Here is an 18,904-nt window from a genome sequence, read left to right on the forward strand (position 1 = left end):
TGCCGCATGAACAATCCTTTGGAATTTTTTTTCCTGTCCTGAGAATTAGCACCTCTGTACCAGACAGCGATGCAACCAGCCAGAATGCAGTACACCTGGAGAGGATTTTGAGCATCTTCGGTGGCATACCAAGTACAGCCGCTGCCCAGCCTTCTTGGTGATTGCATCGACATGGAGCCTCCAGAGACATTTTGAGACGTTGGTGAATAGATCTGCGCTGTGAGAGGTCTTCAGGAGAGTAATGATGAAGAGTTCAAGGGTCAACATGTTCCTGTGGGAGTGAAAGCCAGGGGGTGATTGGCTCAGGGATGTTGAGGGAGATCTTGAGAAGAAAGCAAATTTCTCACCAGAACAGAGAACTAATGTTAACAAGACCAAGGAGATGATTGTGGAAGTCAGGAGAACATGATTCAGTCCTCATCAAAGGCTCGGTAGTGGAGAGGGTCAAGAACTTCAAATTCCTGGGTGTCAATATCAATGTCCTGGAGCCGCCATGTCGATGCAATCATGAAGAAGGCTGGCCAGCGGTTATACTTTGGGAGATTTGGTATGCTACCTAAGACTCTCGAAAACTTCTACAGCCTTCTGGATGGTTGCATCACTCTGGTACAGAGGTGCCATCACTCAGGATAAGAAAATACTCCACAGGGTTGTTAGCTCGGCCTGCGACAGCACAGGCACCAGACTTTTTTTTACCCACTGATAGTGAGATGAGAACCAGGGGACGTCGCTTCAAGATTAAGAGTAGGAGATGAGGAGGAACTGCTTTTGCCAAAGAGTGGTGAATCTGTGGGAATTCACTGCCCATTGAAGCAGGCTACCTCAGTACATGTGTCTAAGAGAAGATTGGATAGATTTTCACATAGACGGGAAAGTAAGGGATATGGGGAAAAGGCAGGCAGGTGGGGTGAGCCTATCATCAGATACCTTGATGAAGGGCGGCTCAAGCCCTTTGGGGGGGGGGGGTGACAAGGTCGGTTTATCCAGCGCTGTCTCTAAGGTGTTTGTACATTCTACCTCGTGTGTCTGCGTGGGTTTTCCCTGGGGGCTCAGGTTTCCTCCCACCCTTTAACATGTACCGGGGATGCAATGTTAATTGGGTGGCAAGGGCTCGTGGGCCGAATTGGCCTGTTACCGTGCTGGTGATTTGTTGCAGCAGATCGGCCAGATCTCATTGAATGGTGGAGCAGACTCAATGGGCTGAATGGCCTACTTCTGCTCCTATTTCTTATGAAGGTTGAAGAGATAAAGACTTTACTCCCTGGAGGATCAGAATGTGAGGAGAGACGATGAAGGCATTCAAAACGGTGAGGGGTATAGATAGAGTGAATGTGAGTGGGTGTATCTACTGAGGCTTGGGTGAGACAAGATAATGAGAGGACATAGGTTGGGGGTGAAATGCTTAAGGGGAAATCAGCACAGTGAGAGTGTGGAACAAGCTGCCAGTGGATGTGGGTTCGATTTCAAGATACAAGAAAAATTTGAACAGGAAAATTGATGGGGTATTGAAGGCTTTTGTCTGGGTGCAGGTCAATGGGACGAACTGGAACAATAGTTCAGCACAGAATAGGAATGGGCTGAAAATGATAGACTTGCAACCCTCGCGTCACTCAGATTTGTAATCACTGGAAGGGCAGGGAGGACTCGGGCAGATCTTGTCTGACTAACCTCGGAGTTCACTGCCCATTGGAGCAGTGGGAGCAATCTCCGTAAATGTATTTAAAGACAAGGTTGGGTAGATTTTTACCAAGCAGGGAAATGAGGGATTGCAGGGAAAAGGCATGTTGGTGGAGATGAGCCGATCATCAGATCAGCCATTAAATGGTGGAGCAGGCTTGAAGGGATAAACGACGTTGACAAGGACAGTGGAGGAGATACAGTTTCTGTAAAAGCCCGTCCTTTGACAAGGACCCATGTGGAAAGACCTTATTTAGGCTAGCCAATCAGAGAGTGGTGTGTGCTGAAATGTATTCCAGGGGCTGTGGGGAGGGGGGGGGTTGATACAATAGGGGCATGGATGAAAGAAAAATAAGTGTGAGGGAGGTGAGGTTGAGATTATTGTGGAGTGGGTTTGCATAGGTCAGCACAACATCATAGGTTGAAGGGTCTGTACTGTGCTGTAATGTTCTATGGAAGATTGGTCCAAAGGTTCATGAGCCCATAGGATCCAGCACAATTTGGTAAATGGGACAGGAAATCGGTTTGCCAATCTGAGATTGAGGGTGGAGGGATGTGGAGTAGATGTGGTTTTCATGAACTTGCAACCAAGGATCATAAGAACATAAGAAATAGGAGCAGGAGTCGACCATCCGGCCCATCAAGCCTGCTCCGCCATTTAATGAGATCGTGGCCGATCTGATGAGAGGCTCATCTCCAGCGACCTGCCTTTTCCCCATTCCCCTTCTATCCAAAAATCTATCCAACTTTGTCTTTAATATATTTACTGAGGTCGCCTCCACTGCTACAATGGGCAGTGAATTCCATGGATTCCCCACCCTCTGGGTAAAGCAGTTCCTCCTCATCTCCGCCCTAAAACTACTCCCTTGGACCTTGAGGCTCTGTCCCCTTGTTCTGGTCTCCCCCACCAATGGGAACAACTTACCGACCTCTATCTTATACATAATGTTTCTCGACAATGCCTCATGTGCAAGGTGTTCAGAACATCGTTTTTTTTTTTTTTTTTTTTTTTTAAATTTTTTTATTTTTCACACCATAAATCACATTAGCCATGATATACACTATTTCTTTTCACACATATACAGTGACTTTTTCTCCCCCCCCCCCCTTTCCTCCCAAACCACCCCCCCACCCCCCCCTCTCATCCATTTTAGGTATACAATCTAGGTTGCATTAAGCCAGTCAGACAATGTTGTCATTCAACCAAATTACACCAGAAATTCTACTGAGTCCATTCTTTTCTTTCCTTCTCCTTCCATCAACTTAGGTAATGTTTGTCCCCGGTAGGTTTTCGCTATTGTATTTAATGTAAGGCTCCTATACTTGTTCGAATATTTCAATGTTATTTCTTAACCAATATGTTATTTTTTCTAATGGAATACATTTATTCATTTAAATTTGGTAGTTTCTTCCTTTTAATTTGGTTATGTATTCCATTAATATTTAAAGACATATAGTTCAGCGTAGCCCTTTTATATTTTGTTTATCTTCTCTTTCCGTTTTTCCATCATTACCTTTCCTCCTTTTCCATTTCTGTTTTCTTATTTTCAACTCTTTATAAGACAACATTCCTACAACATCTAACATTTTCCTTATTCTCCTATTTCTATCTTATTTATCCCCAATCTCCCCTTCACCTCCTGAGTTGTCCTTTATCCCTTGTCGGACAACCACATCTCCCCTCTCATTTGGATTTGCGAATCCACTCGCAAGCGTCAACTGATTTTGCAGTGACCGCTATTTCCCCCCACCCGCCTCCCCCAGAAAAGATTTCACTTTTCATATGTCACAAAGGTCCCTCTTTTAATTCCCTCCTTATTCTCTCTATTCCATTACCTTCCCTTATTAATTCTTGTCTATACTATCCATATTTTCCTCTAAGTACAGATACATTCATGTATGCTCATTGTCTCTATTCACTCTTATACCTCTTTACCTGCATACATATCAATCGTGATCATTTTACTCTCATTACCCGTCTTCATCCCTCAGTCTATTTTTGTCTTTACCCACATACATATCAGTCGTGATCATTTTAACTCTCATTACCCGTCTTCCTCCCTCAGTCTATTTTTGTAATTGTTCTGCAAATTTTCGTGCTTCTTCTGGATCCGCGAATAGTCTGTTTTGTTGTCCTGGAATAAATATTTTTCAATACCGCTGGATGCTTTAGTATAAATTTATACCCTTTCTTCCATAAAATCGCCTTTGCTGTATTGAACTCTTTTCTCTTCTTTAGGAGTTCAAAACTTATATCTGGATAAATGAAGATTTTTTGCCCTTTATACTCCAGTGGTTTGTTGCCCTCTCTTACTTTTTCCATTGTCTTCTCCAGTACCTTTTCTCTTGTAGTATATCTTAGGAATTTACTACAATAGATCTTGGTTTTTGTTGTGGTTGTGGTTTAGAGGCCAATACTCTATGTGCCCTTTCTATTTCCATTTCATGCTGTAGTTCTGGACATCCTAGGGTCTTAGGGATCCACTCTTTTATAAACTCCCTCATATTCTTGCCTTCTTCATCTTCCTTAAGGCCCACTATCTTTATGTTATTTCTTCTGTTATGGTTTTCCATTGTATCTATTTTTTGAGCTAGTAGTCTTGTGTCTCTTTAGTTTTTTTATTAGATTCCTCCAATTTCTTTTTAAGTCTTCTACCTCCATTTCTGCTGCTACTGCCCGCTCTTCCATCTTGTCCATTTTCTTTCCCATTTCTGTTAAGGTCATCTCCATTTTATTTATTTTCTCTTCTGTGTTGTTTATTCTTTTTCTTAAATCCTTAAATTCCTGTGTTTGCCATTCTCTAAATGATTCCATGTATCCTCTAATAAGAGCAAGTATATCCTTTACCTTGCCTCTCTTTTCTTCTTCTATTTCACCATACTCTTCCTCTTCTTCTTCCTCTGGGTTGGCCATCTGTTGTTTCTTTGCTGCCCTTTCCTCCTCTTCTATCTTGTTTCTATTGTCTTCTGTGGTCTCTTCTTGCTGCAGGTGTTCTGCAGCTGTCGTTGCCGGCTGTGGAGATCGACTCCCCAGCTGGTCCCCCCTCCCGTCGGTGTGTTTTTTTTCATTCGCATCGCGCATGCGCGAAACTTCGCGCATGCGCGGTTGCGCACTTTTGTTCGGCTCTGCGAGCCATTTTTGTAGTCCATTATTTACCGACCTGAGGGAGCGGGTTTCTCTCTCCGCAGCGGGCCTCTCCGGACAGGTAAGGCCTTCACCTTTTTCCTCCTTTGTCTTCTCTTCCTCTCTTCTTACCGTTGCTTTCGACTTTTCTTTTTTTGTCGCCATCTTCTTTCCACCTTTATACTCACTTTTCTGTAACTTTTATTTCTGTGCCTTTGTGTTTTCTCTTGTTTTTCCCGACTTTTCTGGAGAGGGCTGGAGTTCACCGTCCGGCCACTACTCCATCTCGTGACTCCTCCCCCAGAACATCGTTCATGTTTTATGGTACCAAGACACAGTTGATAAGGTTGTTTTATGAGCAGGTCAGTCGGGACATCTCGTGTACAGTACAACTTGTGGCACAGTGCATGGTTACAGCTGGTACAGAGCAAAGGAAGCACAGTGTTGCTAGTTTGAAGTTCGCTCAGGAGTCTGATAACAGCAGGGCGTCTGATAACACAAGTGGGGGGAAAGAAACTGAGTTTGCTGGTATGTTATCTCACACTCGCAGATCTTCTTTCTGATGGTGGGGGGGGGAGCGGTGGGTGAAGATAGTGTGGCCGGGGTGGATGTTGTGGTTAGGAGGCTATATAGCCTTCATTGGTCAGAGCAGCGAGGTAGCAATTCGGTTGTATAAAGTTATGAATTACTGTGTCCAGCCCTGGTCACCGTGTTGTGAGAAAGAAGCGATTGCACTAGGGAGATCCCGAGGGCGTTGCCTCGGATGGCGTGTCTGAAGCCGAGGATGTTCAGGAGCCTTGTGATTGAGGTGTATAAGGTGACAGACAGACCAGCCAGAGACTCTGCGGCTGAAGGACACACGTAGATAGCGAGCTTCTGGCAACTTGCAGGCGAGTCTGCGGTCTGCTGGCGATGCGAGGTCAAAGGACTCACACCAGGTTGCGGGCAGCTGGAGGCCGGCTCATAAGAACCAGTTATCGGAATGGGGATTCGAGAGGGTGCTGAGGGCAAGAAGGGCACCAGGAGGGCCTAGGGCGCTGAAAGTTTTCTCATCGTGTCAGAGGTTCTGATCTGGAGCTCGGTTTGCCGATGGTTTTGGCTGGAGTCTGTGCGGTTGCAGAGGCTGCGGGAGCGCTGGAGGCAAATCCACGGACACTCAGTGACTCGGGGGGTGGAGGGGGATCTCTCTTTTGCTTTTCTTTGCCTAACTGTAAGGGGCGGTGGGCAATTTCTGCTGAAGATGAATCTATGTCTGCCTTATGGCAAAAAAAGCCAATTATATGTAATATAGCCTTTCTATTTTATTACCTTTCCCATATGAGAGGCAGAGGAAACTGGATGACAGAGGTTTTGGGTTGGGGAAGAGATTTTAACAGGGACCTTCTTCACCCAGAGAGTGGTGAACATTCTGCTGGAGTGAGTGGTGGAAGCAGGCACACTGACGGCGTTTAATCCGTGCCTGGACCAGCACACGAATCATCCAGATTGCAGAGGGGCAGGGGCCAAGTGCTAGAAGATGGGATAAATGACAGGTGCTCATTGATCCACACGGATGTGGTGGGCTGAATGGCCTGGGGCATGACCATCTAAAACGACCAGCTGTCCCACCCTCAATAACGGTTAATAGGACACAGTTCCCAATTTCCGACCTTCGTATGAGGAGGCATTTCCGAACTTGACTCCCGAACCCTGCTCTTTGCTTCCTGTAACTCAGACTGTGACTGATAGAACATAGAAATCCACAGCACAGTACAGGCCCTTCAGCCCACAGTGTTTGGCTGACCCATTAACCTACTCTAGCAACTGTCTACTGCATAACCCTCCACCACTGTTGCTGGCAGCTCATTTCATGCACCCACCCCTCTGTGTGAAGATCTTAACACCCCCCCTCCCCTGTTCTTGCTCCCAAGCACCTTAAAGCCATGTCCCCTCATATTAGCCATTACAGCCCTAGGGAAAATCCACACAATCGATGCCTCTCCATCATCTTGAACACCTCTATCAGGTCACCTCCTTGACCTCTGTCATACCAAGGAGAAAAGTTCGCTCAACCTATCCTCAGAAGAAGACGTGCTCTCAAATCCAGGAATCATCCTTGTGAACCTCCTCTGCATCCTCTCTACAGCGTCCACATCCTTCCTGTGGTGAGGTGACCAGAACTGAATAAAATATTACAAGTGGGATCTAACTAAAGTCTTGAATAGCTGCAGCATTGCCTCATGGCTCTTGAACTTGATCCCACGGTCAATGAAGGTCTATACACCAAGACGATCGAGCTTTGAGTGTCCTGTGGACATGGATCCCAAGATCCCTCCATTCGTCCTCTCTGCTCAGAGTCCTCCCATTAACATTGTAATGGTTTCCCCTGCTCTGCCCTGCCCTGATGGATTCCCAAAATATTCTGCAAGTACTTATCAGATAAATGCTAACCCTGCCCTGGGGTCTGCTTCTGTGTGTGCTTGCACTGATCCTGCAGCGTGCCTTCTCCATCCCTCTTGGCAAATCGAGGCCAGCATCCCTGTTGGGGAAGATATCTGGGTGCTAGAGAGATGAGGGGTATGGGGAGACGGTGGGAGGTGATCAGCTATGAATGAAAACCATGCAAAGAGAGTGAACGGCCTGCTTCAGTTTCCATTTTGGACCTTTGTCCACCACAGCAGATGGTTCTGATGAACAAGAGGGGGAGAGAGGATTTGGCCTTCTGGTTAGGGTCAAGGCGTGTGCTCCTTTGGAGGAGAGGGGTGATGTGAGGGAACAGGACTGGGGATCCAGCCTCGCTGTGTGACAGGGTCAGCATGAGGTTCATTGTCCAAACTGGGCAGTGGTGACTCAGCAGCAGCTGTCTCCTTGCATATTCACAGCCCTATATTCTTGACATCCGGCTGGTTAGAATGTCTGAATTGCTTTCTCTAGAAATCAGGGAGGGTCCTGAAGGGAACATAAGAGCTGGAGAGGTTACAGTGACATGGAGGGGTATAAGGGGCCCAGGGTGAGTTATGGAGATAGAGGGGTGTAAGGGCCCAGTGTGGGTTACGGAGATGGGGGGTGTAGGAGAACAGAGGTAGTTATAGAGATAGGGGTGAAGAGGACCAGAGGGGGTTACAGAAACAGAGAGGGGTGTAGGAGAAGGGAGATAGGGAGGGGTGTAGGGACCGGAGGGGGTTACAGAGTGAGGGAGGGGGTGAAGGGGATCGGGTGGGGTTAAGTGACAGGGAGGGGTGAAGTGGCTGAAGGGGTGTTAGAGAGATTGGGGTTGGGGAGATTGTGGGATTAGAGATGAAGGCTTGAAAGGCAGAAGGATTGTGGTTGGATGAGTGGGTGAGGAGAGGAGGCTGGCGAATAACGAAGAGAATTGGAGTGGATGTAGGGATGGATTTAGACAAACCATGGGATTGTGTGCTGACACTGGTGTACAGGTTGAAGAAGGACTGAACAGCCTCTGACGTGCTGTCTGTTCAACTCAGGCCTCAGGTCGTTCCAAGTGAGGAGCCCCCCCTCCCCCAGCCTGTCGCCCCTCACCACTCGGAACTGCTGGGCTCAGATGACGAGGAACAGGAAGATCCCTCTGATTACTGCAAGGGTAAGTGGGGGGGGCGGGGGGGGTGGTGTGGAGGGACAGCCAGGTGGTGGCGCCCTGTGGGAGGGGAGTTTTTGAGGGGGTGTCTCACTATTGAAGGTTGACAAGGGATTTGTGTGAATGTATTAAAGTCAGTCAGCCCACACTGCAAAACACAGACAGCAAAAGACACCACAGAACCAGTAAACATACAACAGCTTCTTTATTAACCCTTTGTTACACGAGCAGGAGTGAGGGGAATCAAAAAGGAGTTCAGTGACTCTACTCTGAGCCCAACCCTCAAAGTACCCGAGTGTTCGCTGTGCATTTATACAGAAGTTGGGCAGGGGTCTTGCATGAGATCCTCGCAAGTTTCACACACGTTTACCATACATGTTACCTGGGAAGATCAGAACGTTCCTTATCCCAAGATATATTGATATTCTTGTGGATAATACTATCTCACTTCAACACTGATGTCAACAAGAAAATATATTCCCACGTTTGCAGCAACTAAAACCTTACCTCATACACTAAGCATGTTCATAAAACTTAATCTTCCGTGTGGGGGAATGAATGAGCCTGGGGGTGGTGTGTGCGCGCATGTGCGAGGTGTACATGTGTGTGGAGGAGGCAGGGGAAAGGGGTTTGAGGGGTCATAAGTGTGGGGGAGCTCATGAGGGGTGTGAAGGGGTGGTGTGTGTGGAGGGTGTGTGAGATGGGGGACCGTGTGAGAGTGGGTGTTTGTGGGGTGTAGTCCATACTATCTCACCCAACTCCACTCCCCTCCCCCCCCACCCCGAGAGAAGTGTCCAGGGCCTCGACACCCACCCTCTCCTACATGGCATCCACCTCACCATGCCACTCTCTCCCCACAGGTGGATATTACCCGGTGAGGATCGGAGACCTATTTAACAGCCGCTACCATGTGATTCGGAAGCTGGGCTGGGGACACTTCTCCACCGTCTGGCTATGTTGGGACACACAGTGAGTCTGGGGCTGTGTGAGTGCGCCGAGGGCCACTATGAGGGGGCAGGAGTGTGGCGAGAGCCATCACACCCCACTGGGACAGTGTGAGGGGGCGCGGGGGGAAATGTGAAGGGGTATGAGTGTGACAGGAGCCCACTTCTCCACTACCCCACCCCATTGCACCCCACTGAGACAATGTGAGGGGGCGGGGAGCTCAGTGAGGGGGCATGAAGGTGACAGGAGCCCTGTTTTCCCACCCATCCCACCTCACCCCACCAGGGTGGAATGAGGGGTGGGGCTAAGTGAAGCACACTTCTGGAGGAAGGAATGTGACAGGAGCCCTGCTCCCCTCCACCGGGGCCTCGGGTTCTGGAGGAGTGGAATGGAGGAGGAGTTGTGGCTGGTCTGACCTCTCTCTGTGGGAAAAGGTGGAGGTGGCTCCTCTCTGGGGGAGGGGTGGTGGCGGCGGCCTCTTCTCTCTCTGGGAGGGTGATGTTGGCCCCCCTTTCTCTGGGTGAGGGGGGGAGTGTGGTGGGGGGTGCAAGGACGTACCTTCCTGGTGCTGGGATCTTACTCTCCCTCCTCTGTACAGCCGGAAGCGGTTCCTGGCACTGAAGGTGGTGAAGAGTGCCCCCCAGTACACAGAGACCGCGCTGGATGAGATCAAACTGCTCAAATGTGTCAGTACTTATGTGTGTGTCCTCACCCTCTCGCCGCTCAGCCCTTCCCCCCCACCACCACCGCTCGGCCATCAACCCCTGCCGCTCAGCTCTCCACCACCCCCCCTCGCCGCTCAGTCCTCTCCCCACACCCCCCCCCCCCCCCGGCCGCTCGGCCCTCCTCACTACCTGTCTTGTGACACTCTCATCACTGACCTTCCCCCACCCCCAGATGTTCCCTCCTTAGCCTCCTCCTCTTTCCACCCCCCCAACTGGGCAATCATTCCTCCTCACTGATGCTCCCTTACCAACCCTCCCACTCCCACAGTGGAGTCCTGAACCGCAGTGTGACTATCTCTCTCTTTTTCTCTCTCTCTCTGATTCTCTTCTTCTTTCCTCTCTCCCACCCACCCCTGACTCCCAGGTTCGCGACAGTGACCCCAGTGACCCCAACCGGGAAATGATTGTCCAACTGATCGATGATTTCCGAATCTCTGGTGTGAACGGTCTCCGTATCCTTTACCATCAGCAAGGAATCTCTCTCCCCCTGCCCACTCCCCACCCGTTGCGCTCCTCTCTGCTGGGCGTTGGGTTCCCTTGTATCGCTCCCCTGCTGGGCACAGCAGTCCCTCGTGGGTGTGAGGCTCCCGACCAATACTTAACCTTCTCCAGCTCATGGGCAGGCTGCTTCAGCCTGGTCCGAATCAGCACCCTCCAACTCCACCTAACTTAACCTGATTGCTGGAGGGCTGCCTCTCTCAGGTCGGGGAGGAGGGTGATTTAAACCAGAGGAGAAGAACTCCTTGTCCTTGTGTGGATTAATTCTCCTCCAGTGGCAGTCAAGTCTTTCAAAGCTTGCAGAGGGATCTGGACCAACGGGAAAAGTGGGCCAGAATATGGCAGATGGAGTTTAATGCAGACAACTGTGAGGTGTTGCATTTTGGAAGGACAAACCAAGGTAGGACGTGCCACTGAGTTGTGCAGAGGAACAAAGGGATCTGGGAATTCAGATACATAATTCCCTGCAAGTGGCATCACAGGTAGACAGGGTTGTAAAGAAAGCTTTTGGCATCTTGGCCATCATAAATCAAAGTATTGACTCCAGGAGTTGGGATGTTATGGTGAGGTTGTATAAGACATCGGTGAGGCCAAATTTGGAGTATTGTGTACAGTTCTTGTCACCAAGCTGCAAGAGGATAGTGGTAAGATTGAAAGAATGCAGAGAAGATTTACTAGGATGTTGCTGGGTCTTCAGGAGTCGAGATACAGGGAAAGAATAAGCAAGTTGCGACTTTATTCCTTGGAGCGTGGAAGAAGGGGAGATTTTATCGAGGTTTACAGAATTATAGACAGGGTGGATGTGTGTAGGCTCCACTTAGATTAGGAGAGAGAAATACGAGAAGAGATGCATTTAGGACGAAAGGGGAGGGGTTTAGGGGGACCTTCTTCACTCGGAGAGGTGGGAGGGTGAAACAAGCTGCCATCTGATGTCGTAAATGGAGGCTTTTAAGTTTTAAGAACAAATTGGACAGATACATGGGTGGGGGAGGTCTGGAGGGTTATGGAATGGGTGCAGATCAGTGGGACTAGTGGAATGATGTTTTGGTACAGACTAGAGGGGCAGAATGGTCTGTTTTCTGGGCTGTAGAGTTCTATGGTTCTAAATCCCCATCCAGAGGTTTTGTTTGGGGTGGGGGTGTTGGGTAAGTTCAGGCCACAACCAGCTAGGGCCTGGCCAGCGTTTAATCGCAGTGTCATTGTGGTGTTTGTGCCTCAGGGCGTCCATTATTCCCACTGCTGTCAGGGAGGGAGCATCACTGGGTCGGGGTTGGGGGAGGGGGTCCCTCCTTCGTGTCTCTCAGGGCCCTGGGACCATGACCTCCATGTAGGGGGCTGAGCGGGAACCGTCTCTCTCCCGACCAGTTCCTTCACTCACTTCTCTGGACGTGTGTATGGTGTTTGAGGTGCTCGGGCATCAGGTGCTGAAGTGGATCATCAAGTCCAACTACCAGGGTCTGCCCATCCCCTGCGTGAAGAGCATCCTCCGACAGGTAGGAGGGTCTCAACGTTCCCAGGCTCCCTAGATACAGGACCCCCAACTCAATGTCGTCGCACATTCACAATTCAATTCATTGTCATGTAATAAAAGCAGTGTCACATCGGCAAAAATTGCTTGAAGTCAGAGAAAGAGAAGTAAAAGAGAGTCTCGCACAGAGTCAACGAGTGTCCATGGATTAACCCCCAGCGCTTCCACAGCCACACACAGTCCCGTCCAAACCATTAGCAACCCTTCAGCGCCCAAGGCACCCTCTCGCAACCTGGTTCAGCCAGTCTCCAGCAGCCTGCCACATGGTGTGAGTCCCTTGACCGCAGTCTTCAGCAGCCACAGGTTGCGTGGATTCTTCTCCTTGAGCCCCATCGCCTGTGTGCCTCAGACGCAGAACCCCTCGCTGGTCCACTGCTGTGGTCACCGCCCTGTAGGTCATCTCCTCTGCCGCCTTCTCAGACGAGGAGTAGGTGTCCCGTTTTCTGATCCCCTGAGCCAGTCCTCCACTTCCCCGGAGTCGACAACCCCTAGTGGCTTGTTCCCAATCTAGGGCACCACCATCTTGGGTGCAGACCCCACTGTCGAGGGATTTTAACTAAAACTACTGTCGGCTGCTTTGACGGGGCTTTTAAAACTTGTACAGAGCTGACGGCAGTCGGACGGGGCCATTGGGCCCCGCGGGAGCGCTGTGTCTCCGATCCTCGTGGGTCCGTGCCAGTGGCAGCGCTGCCTTTACTGTGAACTCCACACTGTCCCATCACATGCACTCCATCCAGGTCTGGAGATTTTCTTCGGACTCCCTCCAGTGCTCCTCTGTTCCTGGTTCAAGTGAGGGGGAGAACACCGGACCCAGACACAGCCTCCTCACAACCTGTTCTTGAACTCCAGGCCCTTTGCTCAGAAGGCCAACGAGCCGTTCACTCCCTCCACAACCTGACCATTTGTGATTCTTGCACCAACGTCTCCATCCATCCCCCTCAGGATCCCTCATTGACGTGCGTGTCCCCAGCACGACCCCATTTACCAGCCTTTCTCCCATCGCAAAATTGCCTCCTGTCTTTCAAATGTTTTCGGATCATCAGCGAACCTGGAAACGTGCTCCTCCCCCAGCCACTTCCCCCACCATCTTGTTTAAGTGCCTGCCTAAATTTTGCCCGAAACATTTTTAAAATTTAGACCTGAGCACTCTCAAGAGAAAATATATTGGAGAAAGCAATGAAGAAAATAAGAGAAGACAAAAATATATTGGATAAAGCAATGAAGAAAATAAGAGAAGACAAAAAGCCACTGGAATACAAAGGTCAAAAATGTTTTTTCTATCCAGACATAAGTTTTGAACTCCTGAAGAAGAGGAAGGAGTTCAATACAGCAAAAACGATCCTATGGAAAAAAGGATATAAATTTATGTTAAAGTACCCAGCGGTACTTAAAATAGTTATTCCAGGGCAACAAAAAAGACTATTCTCGGATCCAGAGGAAGCACGAACAACTACAAAACAAGCAGAGAGATGAAGACATGTAATGAGAGGTCCTCCAGCCCACAAGCCTGTGCCGCTGGGGAGTCACGTGATGGAGTAGTGGCCGGTCAGGGAATTCCAGCCCTCACCGGAAAAGTTGAAAAAAAATGCACAAAACACAAGGGTACAAGAATAAAAATTAAAACAAAGTAAAAGTAAAGGTGAGAAGAAAATGGCAGCGAAGAGAGAAAAGTCGATGCGCATGAAAAAAAACACACTGACGGGAGGGAGGAACAGCTGAGGAGTTGATCTCCACAGCTGAGAGTGACAGCTACAACACAGCAACAGGAAGAGAACATAGAAAATAAGGAGAACAAGAAAGAAGAGAGCAAAAAGAAAACAAGGAAACAACAGATGGCCAACCCAGAGGAAGAAGAAGAAGAAGAACATAGAGAAATAGAAGAAGAAGGGAAAGGCAGGACAATGGATTTTTTTTTTAAAGAATATATGGAATCAATGAAAGAATGGCAATTACAAGAATTTAATGAGATAAAAAGAAGAATTAAGAGTGCAGAAGAAAAAATGAATAAAATAGAAATGGTCATATCAGAGATAGGAAAAAGAGTGGATAATGTGGAAGAACGAGAAATAATCGTAGAAATGGAAGTAGACGACTTAAAATAGAAATTAGAAGAATCTAATAAAAAAGTTAAAGAGGCACATGAGCTGTTAGCTCAGAAGATAGATATAATAGAAAACTATAATAGAAGAAATAATATAAAGATAGTGGGCCTTAAGGAAGATGAAGAAGGCAAGAATATGAGAGAATTTATAAAAGATTGGATCCCCAGGGTCCAAGGAAGACCAGAATTACAGGAAGAAATGGAAAAAGAGAGGGCACATAGAACACTAGCCCCGAAACCACAACCGCAGCAAAAACCAAGATCCATTTTAGTAAAATTTTTAAGATATACAACAAGAGAAAATATATTGGAGAAAGCAATGAAGAAAATAAGAGAAGACAAAAAGCCACTGGAATACAAAGGTCAAAACATTTTTTTTCTATCCAGACATAAGTTTTGAACTCCTGAAGAAGAGGAAGGAGTTCAATACAGCAAAAACGATCCTATGGAAAAAAGGATATAAATTTATGTTACAGTACCCAGCTGTACTTAAAATAGTTATTCCAGGGCAACAAAACAGACTATTCTCGGATCCAGAGGAAGCACGAAAATTTGCAGAACAACTACAAAACAAGCAGAGAGATGAAGACATGTAATGAGAGTAAAAATGACCACGAACTATATGTATGTGTGTATATGGGTATATACAAAAGGCAAAGGAGGAAAAACCCAACACCCAACCCCAACCCACCAATTTTCCCCTGCAACCGCTGCAACCGTGTCTGCCTGTCCCGCATCGGACTTGTCAGCCACAAACGAGCCTTCAGCTGACGTGGTCTTTTTACCCCCTCCATAAATCTTCGTCCGCGAAGCCAAGCCAAAGAAGATATATATATATATATATATAGATGTGTATGTATATATGTGTATACATGAGTGTATCCGTATTTGGAGGAAAATATATAGAGTATACATAAGAATTAATAAGGGAATGAAAGGGAATAGAGGAAATAAGGAGGGAATTAAAAGAGTGACCTTTGTTATATATGAAAATTGAAATCTTTTCCAAGGGGGGTTGGGTGGGGAGGAGTTACGGTCACTGCAAAATCAGTTGACGCTTGAGAGTGAATTCGCAAATCCAAATGGAGAGGGGAGATGTGGTTGCCCGACAAGGGATAAAGGGCAACTCAGGAGGGGGAGGGGAGAATGGGGTTAAAGAAGTTTTAAATAGGAGAATAAGGAAAATGTTTGATGTTTTAGAAATGTTGTCTTATAAAGTGTTCAAAACAAGAAAGCAGAAATGGATAAGAAGGTAAGGTGATGATGGAGAAACGGAAAGGGAAGATAAACAAAGTATGAAATGGCTACATTGAACTATATGACTTTAAATATTAATGGAATACATAACCAAATCAAAAGGAAGAAACTGCTAAATTTACTGAAAAAAGAAAAAATTGATATAGCATTCATACAAGAAACACATTTAACTGAAATGGAGCATAAGAAATTAAAGAGAGATTGGGAAGGACATGTAACAGCTGCGTCATATAATTCAAAAGCTAGAGGAGTAGCTATATTAATCACTAAAAATGTACCAATTAAAATAGAAGAGGAAATAATAGATCCAGCAGGGAGATATGTAATGATAAAATGTCAGATATATTCGGAGTTTTGAAATCTACTCAATGTATATTCACCTAACGAAGAAGATCAAAAGTTTATGCAAGATATTTTTTTGAAGATAGCAGACATGCAAGGGAACATATTAATAGGAGGGGATTTCAACCTTGATCTGGATTCAAATATGGATAAAACTGGGAAAAAAATTAACAGAAAGAACAAAGTAACCAAATTTATAATTAAATCGATGCAAGAAATGCAACTTTTGTATATATGGAGGAAACAACACCCAAAGGAAAAGGAATATTCATATTATTTGGGTAGACATAAAACATACTCAAGAATAGACCTATTTCTGTTATCAGCTCGTATGCAAGATAGAGTAAGAAAAACTGAATATAAAGCTAGAATATTATCGGACCATTCACCCTTGATATTGACAATAGAGTTAGAGGACATCCCTCCAAGAATGTATAGATGGAGATTAAACTCAATGCTACTTAAAAGGCAGGATTTTACAGAATTCATTGAAAGAAAAATTAAAATGTACTTTGAAATAAATACGGAATCAGTGAAAGATAAGTTTATACTATGGGACGCAATGAAACAGTTCATCAGAGGGCAAATAATAAGTTATGTAACCAATCAGGAAACAGAGCAGTTGGAAAGGGAAATAGTAAATATAGAAAAAGAATAAGCAATGAAGGAAAACACAACTAAAAGAAGGGAATTGGCAGATAAAAAAATAAAATATGAAACACTACAAACATATAAGGTGGAGAAGAACATAATGAAGACAAAACAAATATTATGAACTAGGGGAAAAAACGCACAAAATTCTAGCATGGCAGCTTAAGACAGAACAAGCTAAGAAAGACAAACAAATCACATATAATCCAACGGAAATTAATGAAAACTTTAGAGAATTCTATGAACAATTATACCAAACTGAAAACGAAGGGAAAGAAGACAAAATAGATGAATTTTTAACTAAAATTGAACTACCAAAATTACAATAAGAGGAACAAAATAAATTAACAGAACCATTTGAAATAGTAGAAATACAAGAGATAATAAAAAAAACTACCAAATAATAAAACACCAGGAGAGGATGGATTCCCAATAGAATTCTATAAAACATTTAAAGATTTATTAATTTTTCCCCTCCTGGAAGTAATCAACCAGATTGACAAAATACAAAGCTTACCAGATTCATGCAAAACAGCAATAATTACTGTAATACCAAAACAAGGGAAAGATCCACTCGCACCAGCGTCATATAGACCAATATCATTACTTAACACAGATTATAAGATAATAGCTAAACTATTAGCAAACAGATTAGCAGATTATGTACCTAAAATGGTAAATCTAGACCAAACTGGATTTATTAAAAAAAGACGGATAACAGACAATATTTGTAAATTTATTAACTTAATTCATGCAGTAGAAGGGAGTAAAGCGCCAACAGTAGCAGTTGCTTTAGACGCAGAGAAGGCCTTTGACAGAGTAGAATGGAATTATTTATTCAAAGTATTGCAAAAATTCAGTTTGCCATAGAAGTATATTAATTGGATTAAAGCATTATATAAGGGGCCATTGGCGAAAGTGACAGTAAATGGATATATATCAAAGCAATTTAATTTTAGCAGATCAACAAGGCAGGGATGCCCACTGTCACCCTTATTGTTCGCGTTAGCTATAGAACCACTAGCAGAATTGATAAGAACAGAAAATAAAATAAAAGACAAGGAATATAAAATCAGTTTATTTGCAGATGATGTTATAGTATACTTAACAGAACCAGAATTATCAATAAAAGAATTTATATAAGAAATTGAAAGAATATGGAGAAGTGTCGGGTTACAAGATTAACGCAAATAAAAGTGAAGCAATGCCAATGAATAATGCGGATTTCTCAAAATTTAAGAAGGAATCACCATTCAGATGGCAAATGCAAGCAATAAGATACCTAGGTATACAAATAAATAAAAATCTCGGCCATCTATATAAACTCAATTATTATCCACTAATGAAAAAAATTACAGGACAATTTAGAGCATTGGAAAGATTTACCACTAACACTAATAGAAAGGATAAACTGTATTAAAATGAACATTTTCCCAAGTATACAATACCTCTTTCAGGCATTGCCAATACACTTGACAGAGAAATTCTTCAAGGAGTTAAAGAAAATAATAAGGAAATTTTTATGGAAAGGGGGGGAAACCGAGGATAGCACTAGATAAATTAACAGACTGATATAAACAAGGAGGCTTACAACTGCCAAACTTTAAAAATTATTATAGAGCCGCACAATTAAGATACCTATCAGATTTTTATCAAACAAGGGAAAAGCCAGATTGGACGAGATTCTTTCTTTGGCTTGGCTTCGCGGACGAAGATTTATGGAGGGGGTAAAAAGTCCACGTCAGCTGCAGGCTCGTTTGTGGCTGACCAGTCCGATGCGGGACAGGCAGACACGATTGCAGCGGTTGCAAGGGAAAATTGGTTGGTTGGGGTTGGGTGTTGGGTTTTTCCTCCTTTGCCTTTTGTCAGTGAGGTGGGCTCTGCGGTCTTCTTCAAAGGAGGCTGCTGCCCGCCAAACTGTGAGGCGCCAAGATGCACGGTTTGAGGCGTTATCAGCCCACTGGCGGTGGTCAATGTGGCAGGCACCAAGAGATTTCTTTAGGCAGTCCTTGTACCTTTTCTTTGGTGCACCTCTGTCACGGTGGCCAGTGGAGAGCTCGCCATATAATACGATCTTGGGAAGGCGATGGTCCTCCATTCTGGAGACGTGACCCATCCAGCGCAGCTGGATCTTCAGCAGCGTGGACTCGATGCTGTCGACCTCTGCCATCTCGAGTACCTCGACGTTAGGGGTGTGAGCGCTCCAATGGATGTTGAGGATGGAGCGGAGACAACGCTGGTGGAAGCGTTCTAGGAGCCGTAGGTGGTGCCGGTAGAGGACCCATGATTCGGAGCCGAACAGGATTGTGGGTATGACAACGGCTCTGTATACGCTTATCTTTGTGAGGTTTTTCAGTTGGTTGTTTTTCCAGACTCTTTTGTGTAGTCTTCCAAAGGCGCTATTTGCCTTGGCGAGTCTGTTGTCTATCTCATTGTCGATCCTTGCATCTGATGAAATGGTGCAGCCGAGATAGGTAAACTG

General features: G+C 45.7%; 1 protein-coding gene across 1 annotated transcript in view; it reads left to right on the forward strand.

Moving 5' to 3' along the window:
* LOC138765399 (SRSF protein kinase 3-like) overlaps positions 1 to 18,904 on the forward strand; it is a gene marked incomplete at its 5' end in the record, with an annotated part of 35,832 nt that overhangs the window by 2,736 nt on the left and 14,192 nt on the right. Inside the window, 5 exons of the mRNA XM_069942442.1 lie at positions 8,266 to 8,381; positions 9,236 to 9,344; positions 9,919 to 10,006; positions 10,410 to 10,497; positions 11,930 to 12,036. Of these exons, the coding sequence (XP_069798543.1) occupies positions 8,266 to 8,381; positions 9,236 to 9,344; positions 9,919 to 10,006; positions 10,410 to 10,497; positions 11,930 to 12,036 (508 nt within the window). The remainder of the gene's footprint in view (positions 1 to 8,265; positions 8,382 to 9,235; positions 9,345 to 9,918; positions 10,007 to 10,409; positions 10,498 to 11,929; positions 12,037 to 18,904) is intronic.

Source organism: Narcine bancroftii, chromosome 5 (assembly GCF_036971445.1).
Source record: "Narcine bancroftii isolate sNarBan1 chromosome 5, sNarBan1.hap1, whole genome shotgun sequence".
Taxonomy (NCBI): domain Eukaryota; kingdom Metazoa; phylum Chordata; class Chondrichthyes; order Torpediniformes; family Narcinidae; genus Narcine; species Narcine bancroftii.